General features: G+C 28.9%; 1 protein-coding gene across 2 annotated transcripts; it reads right to left on the bottom strand.

Moving 5' to 3' along the window:
• Positions 1-206: 206 nt before the first annotated feature.
• Positions 207-18,668, bottom strand: LOC107449346 (uncharacterized). Of its 2 annotated transcripts, none has more exons than XM_016064847.4 (8): positions 18,110-18,668; positions 14,828-14,922; positions 13,261-13,413; positions 10,742-11,005; positions 9,135-9,260; positions 7,606-7,935; positions 6,381-6,524; positions 207-935 (listed from the first exon to the last, which is right to left on the bottom strand). In XM_016064847.4, the coding sequence occupies exons 2-7, from the start codon at positions 14,919-14,921 to the stop codon at positions 6,409-6,411; spliced, it is 1,083 nt and encodes a 360-aa protein (XP_015920333.1). In that variant the 5' UTR covers position 14,922; positions 18,110-18,668; the 3' UTR covers positions 207-935; positions 6,381-6,408. The 2 variants fall into 2 exon arrangements, with proteins under 2 accessions (XP_015920333.1, XP_015920332.1); XM_016064846.4 differs by having other exon boundaries at positions 17,957-18,358.
• Positions 18,669-19,798: the final 1,130 nt, after the last annotated feature.

The following is a 19,798-nucleotide window of genomic DNA, read 5'->3' on the forward strand; positions in this document are numbered from 1 at the left end:
CAATCTAATAGCTATTAAAAATATCCGTTTTACATACTATGTACCCAAAATGCCGGTACTTTATGCAGTAATTTCTTCCAGACTTTTTTACAGTGCATACATTGTATTTTATATCCATCTAAACATCAAAGTAGACTTTGGCAAGTACTCTTTTTCAAATTAAATACTAAAAAAAAAATGAAATAAATGAACCCAACACACGTACAGAGAAAATGAATCGCTTTTAATGATGAATGAATAAAACACAAGAAACATGTAAGTTTTAAATGCAACAAAATAACACAAAACACATTTCGTTTAAACTGAACATTTGGTGGTTTTTCTTCAATGATTTTTTTCATCATTTTTCTAATTAATGAACGATATTCTTTCAAATAAACTCCCTTCAATAAATTATATGGGCACTTATAAAATCATAAAAAATCAATGAAGAATGGGAATGAAACAAAAAAAAATATTTAATGCAGTTCAATACAATATTTTACACATGAATCCCAAACTGTGACATGATTAATAAATAATTACTGTTAGAAAACAAACAATTGAAGCTTAAATTTTCATTACAACTTAAAAAAATTACTTGTTTTCTTAACCATTTTTAATGATTAATGAAATGTGTGCTTAGTTTATAAAGATTCATTAGTTTCGTAAAATGTTTAAATATTTCTCTATTAGCAGCGTAGAATGTTTTGCAATTTATTAAATGAAGAAAATTGTTTGTTTTCTAAAAGGCATTTGCATATGCAACACCGAAAATAAACTAATAAGAGGGTTTTTTTCCATCACAGTTTGAGAATAAATACAGATGATTAAATTAGATGAATAATTTAAATAAAATGATTCATAAATAGTTCATCGATTGATTTTGTTTTGCTTGATGGCCTTTTTTTTGGAGAAATCCAGCTCCAGTTGGTGGTAAAAATAATTTAGAAGACCTGAAAAAAATAGAAAATAAAGAGAATAAACTTATATTCAACAATTTAGTTTTTCTTTTCAATTTCTAAATTTAACTCACTCTATCAACAAAGAATGAAAGATAAAAATATATTTTAAAAAAATCTATATTCACAGAATTCTGAATTATTCATTGTATTTTCACGATTATATAGTCGTATTTCTTGGTAAAAACAAATTTGATAAATGGTAAAAATTAAATAGTTTATTATTATAGCAATCCTTTTAATAAACGAATTTGAAACACATTGTCTCAGCACAAGGAATAATTTTTTGCATTTTAAAATTTTTATTTTGCTTTTAATTTCAAATTTTTTTTAAGTTTATCTCTGAGTATGTATAACCGATTCCTATAGCGTTTATATGGTATTTACCAGTCACCCTTTGGTAGCTTTGAGGTATCTATACATATAAACTTGTTTTTAGACTAGTTATTTTAATTCAAGGTTGCAGAGGAATTTTTTAAATGAGAATAATAAATTTTTGCTTTATTTGCTTATAGTAAAGCTTCAGTGCATTCAAAACGAAAGTTAATATCTTTCGATTATCTTATCTTGATTCATTTGTTACAAGGAGAAGAAAGTTATCGTATCTGAGAAAATTACCGTATTGCATGGTTATAGCATTTCTGGTAAGAAACCCCTCATAAGCAATGTTAATAAAATTAAAATATACGATTTTTAAACAATTCATTTGGTAATTTTTCCGTTCATATGGTAATGGCTTACCAAAAATTCTGGTTTTCAAAGTTGCAGTTTTTTTAACCACACATTTAATAAAAAATACAAACTAAAAAATAAATTTAACCAATTAATTGTTTTTTTTATGTCATATTCTAAGATATCATGATAAAATGACCAAATTTTACCTCAATTACCAAACTCTTTCCCGCAGTATAAACTCACATTTTAGTGTAAATTGTACAAACATCATTCCTAAAGCGCTTCTGTAAAAATTGCTTGACTTTTCGATATTCCCTTATAATTAGAAATACGGTAAATTTTACCATATCTTCTGCTTGAATGACCATGTTTTTTCTCAGTGTCTATCGAACTTTACTTAAATACAATGTCCCTACTTTCTGCACTTGATTGCCTAGGGGTATTCAACAGAGATTCATTGATTATTTACCAATTTTTACCCTTTACAGAGAACGGATATTCAGCTGATAATTAATGAATCGAAACTAAGCTTTCATGTCAAAACTAAAGTCATTAACAATCCCACTGAAAATACTGGATTATAGCCAGTCCTGCTTAAATTGCTCAAACTTGCAGTGAAATAAACAGCTTGGGTATTCAACAATGGATATTGAGTTGATAATTAATGAATCGAACTAAGCTTTCATATCAAAACTAAAGTCATAAACTATTCCACTGAAAATACTGGATTAGAGACAGACATGCTTAAATTGCTCAAACTTGCAGTGAAATAAACAGCTTGGGTATTCAACAACGGATATTCAGCTGATAATTAATGAATCAAACTAAGCTTTCTTATCAAATCTAAAGTCATAAACTATCCCGCTGAAAATACTGGATTAGAGCCAGACATGCTTAAATTGCTCAAACTTGCAGTGAAATAAACATCTTGGGTATTCAACAGCGGATATTCAGCTGATAATTAATGAATCGAACTAAGCTTTCATATCAAAACTAAAGTCATAAACTATCCCATTGAAAATACTGGATTAGAGTCACACATGTTTAAATTGCTCAAACTTGCAGTGAAATAAACAGCTTGGGTATTCAACAAAGGATATTCAGTTGATAATTAGTGAATCGAACTAAGCTTTCATATTAAATCTAAAGTCATGAACTATCCCGCTGAAAATACTGGATTAGAGACAGACATGCTTAAATTGCTCAAACTTGCAGTGAAATAAACATCTTGGGTATTCAACAACATTCTAAGTTCTTTTTAGTGTGGTGAAATTTTTTTTCTTCCTCAGTGTAGAATAATAGAAAGATTTCGCATTGAGTTTCATTCGCGTAAACCGTAACGCTAACCTTATTTTCCAGCCATACCGGTTCTGAGATTTGTAGGAATAGTTTTGAGTATGCACAGTGTTGACCAAATAGTGTTAGCGTTTGAGCTACAGGAAATGGTTATGTAAAATCTCCTTTAGAGAATATTTTTGGTCTTCGTTATCATCATCACAAATCGGTATCATTGCAGCGGCTCCAGCTGCATTACCGGCGTGTGTTGAATCAACAGAAGCTGAATTTGTATCTGGACATTTAGCCCGCAAATTGTAAAAAATTCCTGATCAAATTTTTAAATCAAATCCTGGCATTTAGGACGTATCATCCGTAAAGTCCGATAAAATATCATACCATAATTTTTACTGTAGTATTTATTTAGTTGGAGTGATTCAGTGATTTTATGGTAATTATTACTGTAAAAATTACGGCATATCAGATTTTTCATTCCGTAACATGTTCAGATAAGAATGGATTTTACGGTGAAAAATAGCTGCCCCCTGAGTGCCGGTATTTTTACCGTAATTTTATCCGGAANCTGAAAGATAAAAATATATTTTAAAAAAATCTATATTCACAGAATTCTGAATTATTCATTGTATTTTCACGATTATATAGTCGTATTTCTTGGTAAAAACAAATTTGATAAATGGTAAAAATTAAATAGTTTATTATTATAGCAATCTTTTAAATAAACGAATTTGAAACACATTGTCTCAGCACAAGGAATAACTTTTAGTATTTTAACATTTTTATTTTGTTTTTAATTTCAAATTTTTTTAATTTTATTTCTGGGTATGTATAACTGATTCATATAGCGTTTATATGATACTTACTAGTCACCCTTTGGTAACTTTGAGGTATCTATACATATAAACTTGTTTTCAGACTAGTTATTTTAATTCAAGGTTGAAGGGGAAGTTTTTAAATGAGAACAACACATTTTTGCTTTATTTGCTTACAGTAAAGCTTCAGTGCATTTAAAACGAAGGTAATATCTTTCGATTATCTTATCTTGATTCGTTTGTTACAAGGAGAAGAAAGTTATTGCATCTGAGGAAATTACCGTATTGCATGGTTATAACATTTCTGGTAAGAAACCTCTCACCAGAAATGTTAATAAAACCTCTCACCATGTTAATAAAATTAAAATATACGGTTCTCAAACAATTCATTTGGTAATTTTTCGGGTCATATGGTAATGGTTTACCAAAAATTCTGGTTTTCAAAGTTGTAGTTTTTTAACCACACATTTAACACAAAATACAAAACTGAAAAATAAATTTAACCAATCAATTGTTTTTTTATGTCATATTCTAAGATATCATGATTAAATGACCAAATTTTACCACAATTACCAAACTCTTTCACGCAGTATAAACTCACATTTTAGTGTAAATTATACAAACATCATTCCTAAAGCGCTTCTGTAAAAATTACTTAACTTTTTGATATTCCCTCATAATTAGAAACACCGTAAATTTTATCTAGCATATATTCTGCTAGAATGACCATGTTTTTTCTCAGTGTCTATATCGAATTTTACTTAAATACAATGCCCCTACTTTTTGCACTTGATTGCCTAGGGGTATTCAACAGAGATTCATTGATTATTTACCAATGTTTACCCCTTACAGAGAACGGATATTCAGCTGATAATTAATGAATCGAACTAAGCTTTCATATCAAAACTAAAGTCATAAACTATCCCACTGAAAATACTGGATTAGAGACAGACATGCTTAAATTGCTCAAACTTGCAGTGAAATAAACAGCTTGGGTATTCAACAGCGGATATTCAGCTGATAATTAATGAATTGAACTAAGTTTTCATGTCAAAACTAAAGTCATAAACAATCCCACTGTAAATGCTGGATTAGAGACAGACATGCTTAAATTGCTCAAACTTGCAGTGAAATAAACATCTTGGGTATTCAACAACATTTTAAGTTCTTTTTGGTGTGGCGAGAATTGAGTTTCATTCGCGTAAACCGTAACGCTAACCTTATTTTCCAACCATACCGGTTCTGAGATTTGAAAGAATAGTTTTGAGTATGCACAGTGTAGACCAAATAGTGTTAGCGTTTGAGCTACAGGAAATAGTTATGCAAAATCTCCTTTAGAGAATATTTTTTGTCTTCGTTATCATCATCACAAAGCGGTATCATTGTAGCGGCTCTAGCTGCATTACCGGCGTGTGTTGAATCAACAGAAGCTGAATTTGTATTTGGACATTTAGCCCGCAAATTGTAAAAAATTCCTGATCAAATTTTTAAATCAAATCCTGGCATTTAGGACGTATCATCCGTAAAGTCCGATAAAATATCATACCATAATTTTTACTGTAGTATTTATTTAGTTGGAGTGATTCAGTGATTTTATGGTAATTATTACTGTAAAAATTACGGCATATCAGATTTTTCATTCCGTAACATGTTCAGATAAGAATGGATTTTACGGTGAAAAATAGCTGCCCCCTGAGTGCCGGTATTTTTACCGTAATTTTATCCGGAAATCATTTGAGAATTATTTATACTTTTCTTTTGTTAATTGATATGATTAATTATTTACTAGTGTTATACGTAAATTTAGAGAAACTCTTGTGAATTGTGATGAAGCCTGTTCTTAATTTTAAATTGCTACCTTACATTTCAAGAGGAATTTAAAAGTTCCTGTTTTTGGAATTTTTTTCAAAGCAACACTTAATAGTTATTTGCTGAAAATTGTTTATTACATAATTATGATATTTTTTGAACAAAATATTTTATTACTGGTATGAATAAAGCTTGAATTGGAATTTGCGATGTCTTTGTGTTATATTTAATGCATATCTTAGATATGCATTAAAAGCACATGGATCATAAAAACCATACTCTTTAACTACATTTAAGTAGCTGAATAAAGCCCACCTTATAACAACAGGCGTTGTGGGTTCGACGGTCACGGAGGTTAAGGATACACTATTTCGTGAACAACGGCAGGCCATTCGATGGTCAGCTTTGTCGCTTCACCAACAAGAATAGAACCCCAGCCCTTTGATAATTACAGCTCTGTGTCTTAAGTTGTTATTATATTATAGTCAATAATATGAGATGTAAAGGTTTAAAATATTAACTAAATGATTCAATCAGTATTAAAAGCGATGCTATGATGTTAACACTATCTGAGAAATAAGAAAAATAAGTTTTATACATTATGTAATAATATTATCGCAAAATTTAGTTGTCATTTTTTTATTTCTGATTTCTTTAAAAACCACCCGAAAAAATTTTTCAAAATCTTCACTTTTAGAATGAAAGTTACACAATCTTTTAAATCTATCACCTCTGCATGCAGTCATAAAAGAGGACATCGCATTAATCTATCCGTGTTTAATTAATTAACATTGGAGTTGAATACGCTAAAAAAAAGTTAAGTTACGCAAAACGTCTTGTTCAACCTTACCTGAGTTCGTAGAATAATATTTCTAGATTCAAATCATACAAGGCAGCTGAGTATATCGTAGTGAGAATCCATATTGTGAATTGTTGGCATTCGTAGAAGCATCACTGTTGCTTTTCACTCGTAGCATGAATGGCTTACTGCGGGCTAAAGAAGAAACAATTACGTACTTAAAACTAAAATAGAACTACAAACAAAAATTTGGTGATGAAATAGGTTTTAATGTACTTATTGAAATCAGAATACAATTTGCTGAACAATTTGATTGCGCGTAGCTCTCTGGTTTGGATAACCGGCTTAAAAAAAGGCGTCCTATGAATCAGTTACATTTTAAACTAGCAGGCGATGTGCGATAGCCTCAAAATAATATTACCCATTCACAATTTAAAGCATCTGACAATTTCTCGGCAATGAAATCTTAATTCACTGGTCCTCACCGTAAACAGAGATTTCATTGAGCTGAAAATAAAATTGCATTTCCAAATCTTTTTAAATATTACTGCATTTTAAATGTAATTTCGTTCATGATGCTTAAAGCAAACTTACTTTTGCCAATTTAATGCCTGATTTGCCCCTCTCAGAAACTGTGGTTTTTCTAGTTTTCTTTCTAACCTTCATTTTTCGTTGGCAACTTGTCGTTTAATATTTTAAATCGCTTTTATTTCTTCTCATTCACGTTTGGCAAGTCCTGAAAACTGGCGTTTGCTTTTGAAAGTTAGAAGCATGCTGACTGTTAATTCTTATTTGTATATTTTTGCAGCAAACTGAAGTTTTTAATCAAATAATGTAATGCATTGTGTTACGTCGCTTAATTAAAAATGCGTCTTTTTTTATTCATTTTTTATAAAGAAAAAATTTTAAAATAAAAATTTAGAGTTCAAATGGATCACATCATTTTGAACTTGCATACAATAATTAAAAACATGTCTCTTATGGACTAAAATTTTGTTCACATTTTTCTGCCTTCTCTCCAAAATTATTAAAAAGAGTAACCACTTCACGCAACATTAAATGTCCAACTAATTTCTAACATTTTCTAAAAAGATCCAAACACAAACGAAAGGAAAAATCCATGTATTATTCGGTATAAAATTATAAAGTTAAAATAAGTTCAAAAATTTAAAATTTTAGTAATTTTTGATAAATGTATCTAATGGAGAAAAAAATTGTCGATAATTAATCATTACTAAGTCTAGCGTCTCTCTATTTATATTGGAAAAATACTTACAGATGAGTAAATCTCTGTCGTGTAATTTTGTGCCACAGAAACGATCTTCTCCGGGTCCCATTCCATCCTCTGAGCCTTGATCAATGCCAACAAAATCGTCTTCATTACAGATTGAGCCACTTGCTCCACCGTCGTGGGGAGCACCCCAAGAGAAGGACCCTATAGTTTCGGTTTCCCATTTAATGGAACAGAAATTTTCTTCCACTCTGACACAGGAGGTGTAGCGCAAATTGCTCAGATAGCGCACTTGACCTTCTGCTCTAGCTCCATAATTAAAGCTCCTTACAACATCGCTCGGGTTCCTAAAGTATTGAAGGCAACCTGCTGGAGCTGAAATTGGAAAATAGGTCAAAATAACGTGATAGATTGCAGAAAAAAAATAGTTACGTTTTGAATTATCGTTATTACATTGGCAAACGGCAAAAATTATTTTTATCAAATACAGTTTTGATTGTTTCAGAATGCAAATTGATCACCCTATTCTTCGTTAATAAAAATTCAAACATATGGCTTTTTTCATGAGCTGTTCTTAAAACTGCTGCCTGATTTTTAAAAAAAATTTGAATTTCGTCATTAAAGAAACATGAAGTTTAAGAACTTGCAAAAATTTGTATACCAAATGATGTAACACTTTTCAGTCATTTATTATTGAAATAAAAAAAAATACGAAGGAAATATATTTATTTATATTTTGCATGTGATTAATCTTTCAACGCATGCGTTTTACATTTGTATGAAAAATGTTTTCCTGACTTAAAAAAAGAAAACAGAACCATATTTCCAGAATTGGCTTCACTCATATTTCGAAAGTAAAAAAATTGAAAGCTGAAATGCGTTTTCGTTTAGAAAAAACACACATTTGTGTTCTGCTTTCGTAACTCAAGTTATCGTCTGCAGTAATTGGTTAGCTTTTCTAAATTTAGTGCTTGAATCATCTGAACAGTGGCACAATAAAAAAAATTAATAAATAAATATATATTTTTATGTTTTTACATGGGTAAAATGTTAATTACGTGGGTAAAATGTTTTCCTGTCTTGAAAAACTTAGAACCTTATTTCCAAATTGCGACTTCATTCATATTTTGAAAGTAAAAAATTCGAATGATAAAATGTCTTTTCATTCAGAGAAAACATGCATTTGTGTTCTGATTTCTGAACTAAAAATATCGTTTGCAGTAATTGGTTAACCTTTCTAGGTTTAGCTTTTGAATCATTGAAATTGCGTAGCAGTACGTGTAAATATGATTATTTTATCAAAAGTTACGCAAGTGTTCAACTTTTTTTTTGTTTTGTTTTGCACACTGATCACTTGCCTTAATTCTGTTTTTGAATATGACGATTTTACTCTGAACGATCAAAAATGTAATTCGCTAAAAACACACTAAAAATGATTATAATTTTTAAAAAAAGCATGCGTAAGATAGAACTATTACTTTCTAAAAGTAACAAATATATGTTTGTTCAGAGATATACCTATTTTATTAATTAGCCATTGAAAAATTTCAGTTATATTTAGGAATATAATTTACCCATATTCAGACTTCCGCATTCTATCATTGAAATCTTGATTTTCCATCTTCGAGACATTTTGTCACCATTACTTACAACACTCAACACAACTGGATTTCCTGAGCCACGCCCCATGTCAACATACACTGAAAATAATAATTTTTATTAATTTTTTAGCAAAAATATTAGTTGAAATTATGAATTCAAAACAATTTACATTCAGTAATAAGATATAAAATTTACAGAATTTTTTTTCAACATTTAATACATGCCGCAAGAAAAATAAAAACCGTAAATCGTAATTGTTACTTAAGTTCTAAATGAAAAGGAAACATTTCAAGGTATAAATTATAAAATTTAAGGATTTTTCTTAGATATAAAAGCGAAAGTAATTCTTTATTTGAAAAATATATTACATTCAATAGTTGAAATTCGCATTATTGTCTTAAATAAAATTAATACCTTAAAAACCTTTAAACATCCATTTTGAAATTTTTTTTTTAAGAAAAAAAACAGTAGCTCTTTAAAGTGAGTAAAAGAATAAGTGAAAACGATTTTTTAGAATTGCTTTCCAATTTTATAATTAAAACATTTGCTTCGATAATACAATCAGTTAGATGTTTAACAATGATATTAATAGTAGTAGTAAAAAGCAAAAACAGTCCTGCAATAGCTATTTTATTTTATTTTATAACCGTCGTTGAACAGCCGACCCAATTTTTGGGTTTGCGACTAATGTTAAACTCCATAGCCTTGTAATTTTAAAACCAATCCAGAAGACAAGGGAACTCCTGGATCAAGTATTAGGAGAATTTTGCCTTCGTGGAGGACTTTTTGATGGAACTAACCCGCATTTACGTTACATGGAGAGGAAGATCACGAGAACCTCCCACAGTTAGCCTGACGTCAAGGGGACTCTAACCCATGATCCGTCAACCACTGAGGATATTTCACGTCAGCACTGTGGCCGGTGCAAGCCAGATGCGGAATTCGCATAGACCGGCCATCTCCGGGATCGAACCCCGGTTCACCTCATTGGAAGGCGAAAGCTCTGTCCCCTGAGCCATCGCGACTCTGCAATAGCTATTTGTAGACCAAGGGATCATGGAGGTTGGAGTGCCACAATTTTGAGATCTGCGACGTAATGGTGGCAATATGGTCTCAGCATTGCTCGCCGGCGACCTTTACTTCTGAAACTAGTTGCAACTCTTTAATCGAAAGCTGGGTGGCTTTAAGCCACTATGGTGGATAGTACCCCATTTCTTCATAATGCCAGATCAGAGTCATAACCATTGTGTCATCGTGGCTTAATCAACAATAGCAAGAAACGTTTTAATGTGAAGGTATTATATCATCTCACCACTTAGTAGTCTATTGCAATTGAATACCTACAAATGACGTCATCATACGCAAATCATGGCATTTGTCGATTCAGAAGTCAATCAGGTTGACAGACACGCGTGATGTCGTTTACAGGTATCCAATTAAATATGACTTAAATCACAAATTATCACTTACCTTCCCCTCGAGAGGAATGTCCCCAATTTAGAGCATAATTTGAATTTTTAATAATTTTATCAATCATTTTACGAAATTTAAAATTAACTGTAACAAGCAATAAACTTACAGTGCTGTCCTTTATTTTCTCCGCACAGAATTGGCAATCTTTCTCCCACTGTGGTACGCACCATGAAGGAATCTGTCGTGCACAAACCCATATCATCAGGTTCGGACAAGAAAAATTCGTGGAAATCCAATCTCAATTGGCAAACGTTATCAGGCTTTTCGATAGTCACTTGGCATGTGTCTGTACCATTTTCTTGATTTGGGTAATTTCTGTTTACAAACACCGTTTCATTTTGACTTGTAATATCACCACATGTAAATTTAGCTGTAAGAATAAAAACAAATTTTTTTTTTTACATTTCCAGTGAAATGAGTGAAATTGAGATACATTTAAAATACACTCTTTAGATACTTTTTTTTAAAATTTAAACTTTCTCTCGATAAGTTTGTAAAATAAATTTATTTTATGGCAATAAATTTATTTGATATCACTGTTAATTTTTTTTTAATTTTTGAAAATTACTATATTAAATAATTACGCATTCAAATTTTTAAATTTAAAAATTATCTTGCATTTATAAGTTAAATTTTTACTATAAGCAATAAATTTATAGTTAAAAGTTGATTAAAATGCTCAGTTGATGTTTTACTCAAAATACAAAAACAATGTTTAGTATTACGGTAAAAAGATACATAAAAAATTTATGGTCTGAACTACCAGAATATGGAAAAAATTTACAGTGTTTCTGGCTCGATGGGAACATGAAAAAGATTGGCAATTTTAATCGAAGTTATTTATTCAAATTTTTAAATTTTTTAAATTTTTTATTAAATTATGGTTTTATAATGCGTGATAAAATTTGCTAAATGTGGTTATTTTATCATGATACCTTAGAGCATGGCATTTAAACAATCCATTCGGCTGTATTTATTTTTTAATTTACTATTTTTTATTAAATTTGTGGTAACTATAAGATGGAAAACCTGAATTTTCGATTACCAGATGAACGGAAAGATACAAAATGAATAGTTTAAATACCGTATACTTTGATTTTACTACCGGGATTATGTTGGTTTATTTTACCGACCGTTGGTATTTCCGTTGTTAAAAAAATTCTGGTAAAATTTACCATATGGTACGGAAATTTTACCAGAATTTTTTTCGCCGTGTAGCAACAAAAGATCTGAAAATCTTTTAGATTATTTAACAAAACCTTTTTTAAAATAAATATAGCATTTCTGTATTTTTTATTTGAATTATCATACTTTGTTGGACATGAAAAATTTTTAGAAACTATTTTCCTTTCGTAATAACATGATTTAAAGAATACTATTGACCATCGAAAAATAATTATATGCAGAGAGTCTGAAAAAATTTAGAATAATTATGTACAGAGAGTATGAAAAATTTAGAATAATTATACACACAGCCAGAAAAAATAATCATATAAAAATAATTATATACATAATTATATATGTTATTTAGACTACTGTCCGAAGCCAACGCAAGGAATATCAGAACCAAATTTTATATGTTAGATGAACTCACTTGACCCCTTACAGTTTACTCTGGTTATATTTTAAAATTACAAAGTAATAACTTGAGAAGACACAATTACAGATATACAATTAAATGAAATTTGCACGGTAAATTTAAAAAGTGAAATTGTCACACTAGAGTATGTTGGAGTCATTCAGGATTAACTAACTGCGTTAATAAATCAAGATATTTTAAGGGGAAAAAATTCATTAGGAAATGCTCAAATAATCTCACAACTATGAAACAAGAGTAGTTTTTCTTAAACCTCTAAAATTATGGGAGAGAACGACACCTTTCCCACACCTCGGCTTTAGAGGAAGAACACGTTTGGTTACATTTTGAAAACACTTAGATTCTAGTTTATAGAGGTTTATCTGGTTTATGATCTTCTTAAAGCATGCAGAATTAATCTATTCTGCCAGGTATTTAAATTCTACGGTATTAAAGAGAGAATTGTGTTCTCTAAACAATTTTTCAGTGTTAAGTTATTTTTTTATTTTAAATCCAATTAAATATCCCTTAATGCGTTAGCTTCTCATCAAAATTAATTTTCCAGTTATTCCTGATGCATGAGTTTTTTTAATTATTAAATTTTTAAACTAGGCAAAAAGAAAATTATTTTGAAGCATCTTAAAAATATTTAAAAAAAAACCCTATTTTAATTTCATAATTTCCCATGAGATTTATTGGCTAAGGAAATAAAAAAGCACTAAATTTGGGATGAATGTCTCGATTAATATAAGAACGATAATAATTTCCAGGCTATTTCAGCTTCTCTATTATGTTCTCACAAAAGCACGAGCCATTACACAATGAGCTATTATCCTTCCGGAAATTGTTTTTGCGGTAGAAGTCTCGAATTTTTCTCTTCTAAGCTCTGAATAAAGCCGATCGAACTCTGAATAGAATGAAAAATTATTACTGCAGGGTATTATTCCATTCAGGGAATTTATCGCTTTTGGCGACGTCTTTGATGATGGCTAAGACTTGCCTCTTTTAGAATGGATATTGATTAAGTATTATGTCGATTTGTCACTTACACAGACAGCAAGTACTCAAACCACGAGCACATGTTCCAATATTAGTTCCTTTTCTTCGATCACAATCGTTGGCATCACTTAAACATATTCCTTCATCACCAGATATTCCTTTGCATGGAGAATTTTGATATCGAATTATAGTAATAAGGTCACCTGTAAAAAGAAATGAGTGATGTCTGTAATAAATACGGAATTAAAAATGCAGCAAAATAAAATTTGTGTATGTATAATACATAAATTATTATGCATAAATTTGATAATAAACTTTGGACAACAAGCAATTAAATTCTAATTTCTTCTATAAGTTAATATTTTTAAGTTCACAGGTTAAATACAAAATTTTAGTACAAAACTGAAAAAAGAATTAAGGAAATTCTTTTTTTCTTAAAAAAAAATCTTATTGTATATAAGCAAATTTAATTTTTACAAACGAAAGCTGAAAATGTTATATTATAAGCCTTGAGTATATGTTAGTAGCCCAAGCGCCAGACGATAATTATTATAGACGCGGTAAAAAACAAAAAAGAAATAAGCTCTTTCAGGCTGGCTTATTTCGATAATAGAGATTTTCATTTAATTTAAAAGCATGTAAAGTAAAAGAAATATTAGAAATATTCAAACCGTATTTTACATCGATTTAAACTTACAGAGAAAAAAATATGAATAGTCTCTCCTATCGTGTAAAAACGAAACTAGGATTTTTATTTACTTCATAAAGTATTTATATTATTTTAACCAAGAATGTATTTGAAATGCAAAGTCTAATTTTTTTTTTAAAAAAAGGTGAATTATTTAATTAATCAAGATTAGTTACTTATTGAAATGTGCTGAGAAAAAATTTAAACAATATATGTTTTATCTTGAAGAAAAAAAAGTTTCTGAAAAATGATGGGTTGAAAAAAAATGCCGACAGTAAAAATTTAGTAGAGAAATGTAGCACAATTAATTTAAATGCAAACGATTATTTTAAAATTGATAAATAATTGCACTGCTACGTTTCCGAATGGCAACACATTGAAAATCTGTTTGGAACAATATTTTAAGAAAGTTTCAATTATGACTCAAGAGATATTTTATGGAATAAGCGGATTAAAGAATAAAAAAAAACTGTACAATAAGCGTACTTAATAATAAACTAAAGACGTAACTAAGTATAAACTAAGACAGTGGTTCAAAGATGAAGAAATATTTTTGCAGCCAGGGTAAGTTTTATTTTATTGATAAACTTCCATCACCATTTATTTTAGAAAAGCTTAAATGCTTTTGGTACAAATCAAATTTTATCAAAGCTCGAATTTTTTCATTGAATAAACGTAACTTAGACAATTTTTAAAAATATTTCTAATTTAAAATCCAAAAAGATGAAAAAAAAAAGTTTATTTTTTTCATAAATTTAAACTAACAACTTCTTCATTAGAATTCTCTAATATCTTTCTAACTTTCCTATTTTAAAATTATAATCTATCTATAAATACGTACTTGAAATTCGATAAGTTTACTGCGCAAATCTCGACTCAAATCAATTCAGCAATAAAATACATTTACATTTAAAAGAAATTATTCTTACCTAAGTTAGCTGGTCTATTTTGAGCAAATGCACCATCCAAGAACAAAGTTACTCCAAGAAAAATTAACGCCCCAGCAGCAAGTTGCCTCCACATCCTATTATGGAAAAAATCAAAATCTTTAATTAAAAAAATTTCAAGAAATTATCAATAAAATTATTTACACTTTTTCTCCATGACTACGATTTTAAAATTTTGGTTTTTCCATGATAAAAATTTAATAAATTCCAATTATACTAATTATAAAATTCTGTTTCTATTTGTTATTGCCTATTATTAGGTCTTCAAATTTTTAACTCATTCACTTATTAATATCTTCTTGTTTTCCGAATTTCCTTTTTGGAATCCATGCTGAACTGTTCCATATTTTTTTGCCGGTGCCATAAGTATTAAAAACATTTATCAAATTATTTTCTTTTGTTTTCATTTATACGTTGTTTTGTGTGCAATTTAACTTAAACGGTAAGATAGCTGTGAGTAATAGAAACTATTGAACTATTCTTTGTTAAATATATTATTTGTTACAAATTTTTAACTAATAAAAAATAAACTTTTGAGTATCATATGTTACTCAAAAGGGGAGAACAATTTATAAAATGGAAATTATACTATGTGTAGAATGAGGTTTATCGAAATATATTTTATTACATTTTTACATAGAACTGATGTAAATATTCTTTATTTAATATTTTGTAATATTTTTTTATTAGAGTTCACAGAAATCCAGAAACTAAGCGAATGTGTTAAACAGATTTAAAACTTTCGGATTCCAGATAAGAAAAATTATATACATACATATACACTTTAAAATGACAAAAATAATATAATGATAGTATAAGTAACAGATTTTGGTTATTTTCGTCCTTAACTTTTCCTTTCAATAACATGAAAATTACATTTTCCAAAATTACTGCTATCACTGTTTTCCTCTGATCAAGATTACTAGATGGATCGGTCCAACTAGGATGGGAATCGTGAAAGCGTACTTTAAATAAAAATGTTTCTCTTAAACTATTCATAAGGCTTTTTAAAAGTTTTTTTAAAAATTTATTTGCCATAAGATAAGAAGATAATAAATATTTTGATTTTGATCAAGATTATTGAGAAAAATGTTCACGTTTTCTATTTTTGTTGTTAAAAAAACAATTTAACAGACAATAAAAAAGTTTTTATCAGGAGTTAAAAGAAAAAATTATTATCATTTGGCTTTCTAAATAACATTTTATTGAATTCTTTTTAATTATTTTATTGTTCATTGCGTCACTCTAAAAAATTTTGTTAAGAAAAATAAATATTATTAATTTTTTCAGTGAAAGATTTTTTTCAACGATTAGATAATCTGTAGGCCATGGCATATTTGAAAAGATTACTGAGCCCGCTGAGATTATTTTCACACTTCAAATTGAGTAAATTTACAAGTCAAATTATATTCACAAATTATTTATGTTACATACAGAAATTGTTTTTAGGATTATGTTGGCCCCAAGAAATTTTTTGTGATTTATTGCTTACATTTCAAGAATTCCGAACTACAGAAAAAAAATGTGCAGTAGGTTTAAAATCTTAAGCTTAAATTTTTTATTTTTATTTTTAATATATTTTTGGATTTTCATTTCTTTTTATTTCCAATTCATTCTACTTAAACAGAATATAAACTACTTGCTTTAAAGTGTGTAGAATAATTTTCAAAGCATAAATTCCATCATTTTTTTAAAAAAAATTTTAAGTATACGCAATTTTTATCAATTTCAAACTATTTTGAATTTTTAATTAAAATTTCAATTATTAAATTTCTAATAAATTATTTAAAATTAGATATCGAGAAAAATCTCCAAATCAAATAATGATAAATTAAAAAAATGATGTTTGTAGCAACTAAGATTGGAATTTAAGATATTTATAAACCTGTCAATCAGGTTACTAATAGTAATGATTTTAAAAAATAAGCATCAATCTTTAAAAAAAATCTGTGTAATATTTGGGTACTGTTTCGAGAAAAGTTAATTTAAGCGGCTTATTTTGTTTCGAAATAGATACAACAAATAACAAAGTAACATTAACGGAAAAAAAACTTGAATTCAGCTCTAAGATTTTATAAGATCACCGCTATTAAGGAATATTTTATTCATTAATTCCGTATTAAAATGTCTCATGAAATATAAAATCGTAAATTTAAACAATATAACATTTCAAGGTTGTGAATTCCCGGAAGATAGGTAACCGACGAACCGTAATAATGGCCTCTGGCATTGAATCCACTAATGGACATTCCGGTTTGAAATCATAAAACGTGAGTTTTACTGCTCAAGCGGGCATGAAGCCAGACGTGTGACAGATATTAATATGGTAGAGAATCCACATTAATTGTTTTGTTCTTTTCAATTATCCTTCTTTTTCAGATTCATACACTTAGTTATAATTAAAAATATATAGTTACATATATCAAACTCTTCTAATTTATTGCTTTAGTCTAAGTTAATCAAAATTATCCTTTAATAATCATATTTTAATTTATTCTAAGAAAACAAAAACGCTTTATAAATACTTTTACAGACATAATGGTACAGTAGTTAAAGAAAAGCTTAATAATTACGCGTTTTCAAAAAGTATATCGAGTCTTAAATTTACTTCACAGTTAACTTTATTTTGCAGTTTGATAATGAAATTCTTTTTTAAAAAAATTATGTAACGGTTGCTTTAATTTTACGCCCAAAAAATGCCATGCATACTCCAGTATTTAGCAGGACTTAGTTAAAAAAGGTTAGCTTAATGAATGATAACAATTTAACAACTCAAATAAATCGTGAAATAATTTTATGTTTCGTAATTAACAGGTACCTTAACAGGAATATGATACACAATTGTATTTTTTACTATGAGGAATTATAAATAAACGCAGTAATTTTCTTTTTTCTTATTTAATATGTCAGCTAATGCAATTTATGATAACAAGAGGGAACATCAAGAATATATTTTCAAAACATTGCAATAAATATGGAGCAAAAAATTTAAAAAAAGTAGAATGTAACTTTAATAATAGCATCAAGCTAGAATAATATCATATTATTTACTTGATATAAAAAAAATAAGTCATGCCATATTTACACGTTAAAAATAAAATTTACACTTACTTTATTGGCTGATGCTATTTGCTGGAGTTACTTAAAGAAAGTGGTATTTTCGGCAAACAGAATTTCCTAGGATGTTTGCCCAAAAAATGTTTGACACGATTGCCAAAATATCAAAAGTACCCCTTTTTTAATAGAGTAGCATGTCTTACTCACCTAAAAACTCAAGGGTACTTGCTTCTCTGAACCGATCTGAAGGTGTGTGGGCCACGAGTCATGCAATCCCAATGTCTTGGCAATCCGGAAGTATGACCTGACCTTGCTTTATAGATTGCCTAAAGCAGGTTGCCGAGGAATCCCCTCCCCGCATCTTCACCAATAGATGTCTTGAAATCTCACAAGCGAATCAACACGGTCGTTGGCCCCGACGGGGTCACATCTCATCCCCTCCGGCTGTGTATTGACCTCCAGTCTTTCTCCAACCTTGATCAAGGATGATAGAAGATGAGGAGGATGAAGTTGGAGAAAGCGACCACTTGCTGATCAAAAATATTCTTGGAGAGGGTGGTAGCCCAATTTTTCTGGATAGGGTGTCAACGTCAAAATGACAGAAAGTTTTTTTGTTTTTTGTTTGCTTTTTGTGATTGACAAGTTAAATCCCCGGAGTATGAATAGATTAGTCATAAATACAAGTTTCGGCACTTATAAATAAGGGATATTTGTTTCTTCTTCTTTTAATTTACTTGAAGATGTCTAGTCCTTTAGTCGTCTTGTCTCGAATTCTTTATGATATCTTCTTTATCCAATCGCAAACACTTTCTTAAACTTGTTTATCAATGTTTTTATAAACAATTTTTTTGCCAGCTGGGCATGGAAGGAAAATTTTTCTAATTTTTTCCTCCCAAGTAATTCGCTATTAAACAATCAACATGATTTTTTTTTTTCAAAAATATTTTTGTAAGGCAAACTGCTCTTTAAATTTTGTATGTTTACATGAGTTTTTTTTTGCTTTTTTTTTTTGCTGCATGCTGTAGTTATTTATGATTATATATATGTAATTTGATACTTGAAATTTCACCATACTTAAATTGAACTAGTTTACTTATATCAATGTCCTGTTTTTAAAAAAATTTATAACAAAGAATTACATTTAACTTAACCGTTGGATTTATAAGAGAGAATGAAAAAATATACGATGCATGAAAAAAAATGAGAATACAAATACCGGGTGTTCCATGAATGTAATACCGGATGTCCCTTTAATGCTTTTAGAATATTTTAAAAAAATGAAGTAAAAGAAAAATGCGCATGAGGGGTCTGAAATTAATATTTAAGCTAGGAAAAATGACATAATTGAAACGAAATTCTTATTAAAGTATGTGAGTCAAAAATCATTAAAGCATGTTTGATTGCAGCAGGAAACAGAAAAGAGATGGCTATGATTAGAAACTTCTCTAAGTGACAAAAGGCAGTCAAGCTGGTTCTAATTGTTTATCCCGCTTTTCCCACTTGTTATTCGATAGATTTCTATAGCACTTTTCCTTGAATTAAATTTCAGATGTTCAGAAAAATCTATTATATATTTAACTATGTAAATGGTAAATCAAATTATTTTTTTTACCTTTTTTTTTCTCTAACGATTCTTTCTTCCGTAAAAATTAAATATTAAATTTTTTTTATGAGTTGTAAGCAATGTCATAATGGATATGCATCACTTGTTTTTTTTATTTTCTTTTATGCAATGTATGATGGAAGTATGTAACAGTTACTAATATAAAATTTAGCAATACTGTTTATAATTATCAGTTCTTGCAACAAATATTTCATAAATGCTACTTTGTGATAATCGAAATTTGTAATAATAATGCACTCTTAATCAGTGTTTCGAAAAAAGTTCATTTATTC

This window comes from Parasteatoda tepidariorum, chromosome 5, assembly GCF_043381705.1.
Source record: "Parasteatoda tepidariorum isolate YZ-2023 chromosome 5, CAS_Ptep_4.0, whole genome shotgun sequence".
Taxonomy (NCBI): Eukaryota; Metazoa; Arthropoda; class Arachnida; order Araneae; family Theridiidae; genus Parasteatoda; species Parasteatoda tepidariorum.

Coding starts and splice junctions, on each gene's coding strand:
- LOC107449346 (XM_016064847.4), bottom strand. CDS start 14,921: ATGTGGAGGCAACTTGCTGCTGGGGCGTTAATTTTTCTTGGAGTAACT. Junction 7,936..9,134: donor ATGCGGAAGTCTGAATATGG/GTAAATTATATT, acceptor TTCCAATTTCAG/CTCCAGCAGGTTGCCTTCAA. Junction 6,525..7,605: donor CGACAGAGATTTACTCATCT/GTAAGTATTTTT, acceptor TTTCTTCTTTAG/CCCGCAGTAAGCCATTCATG.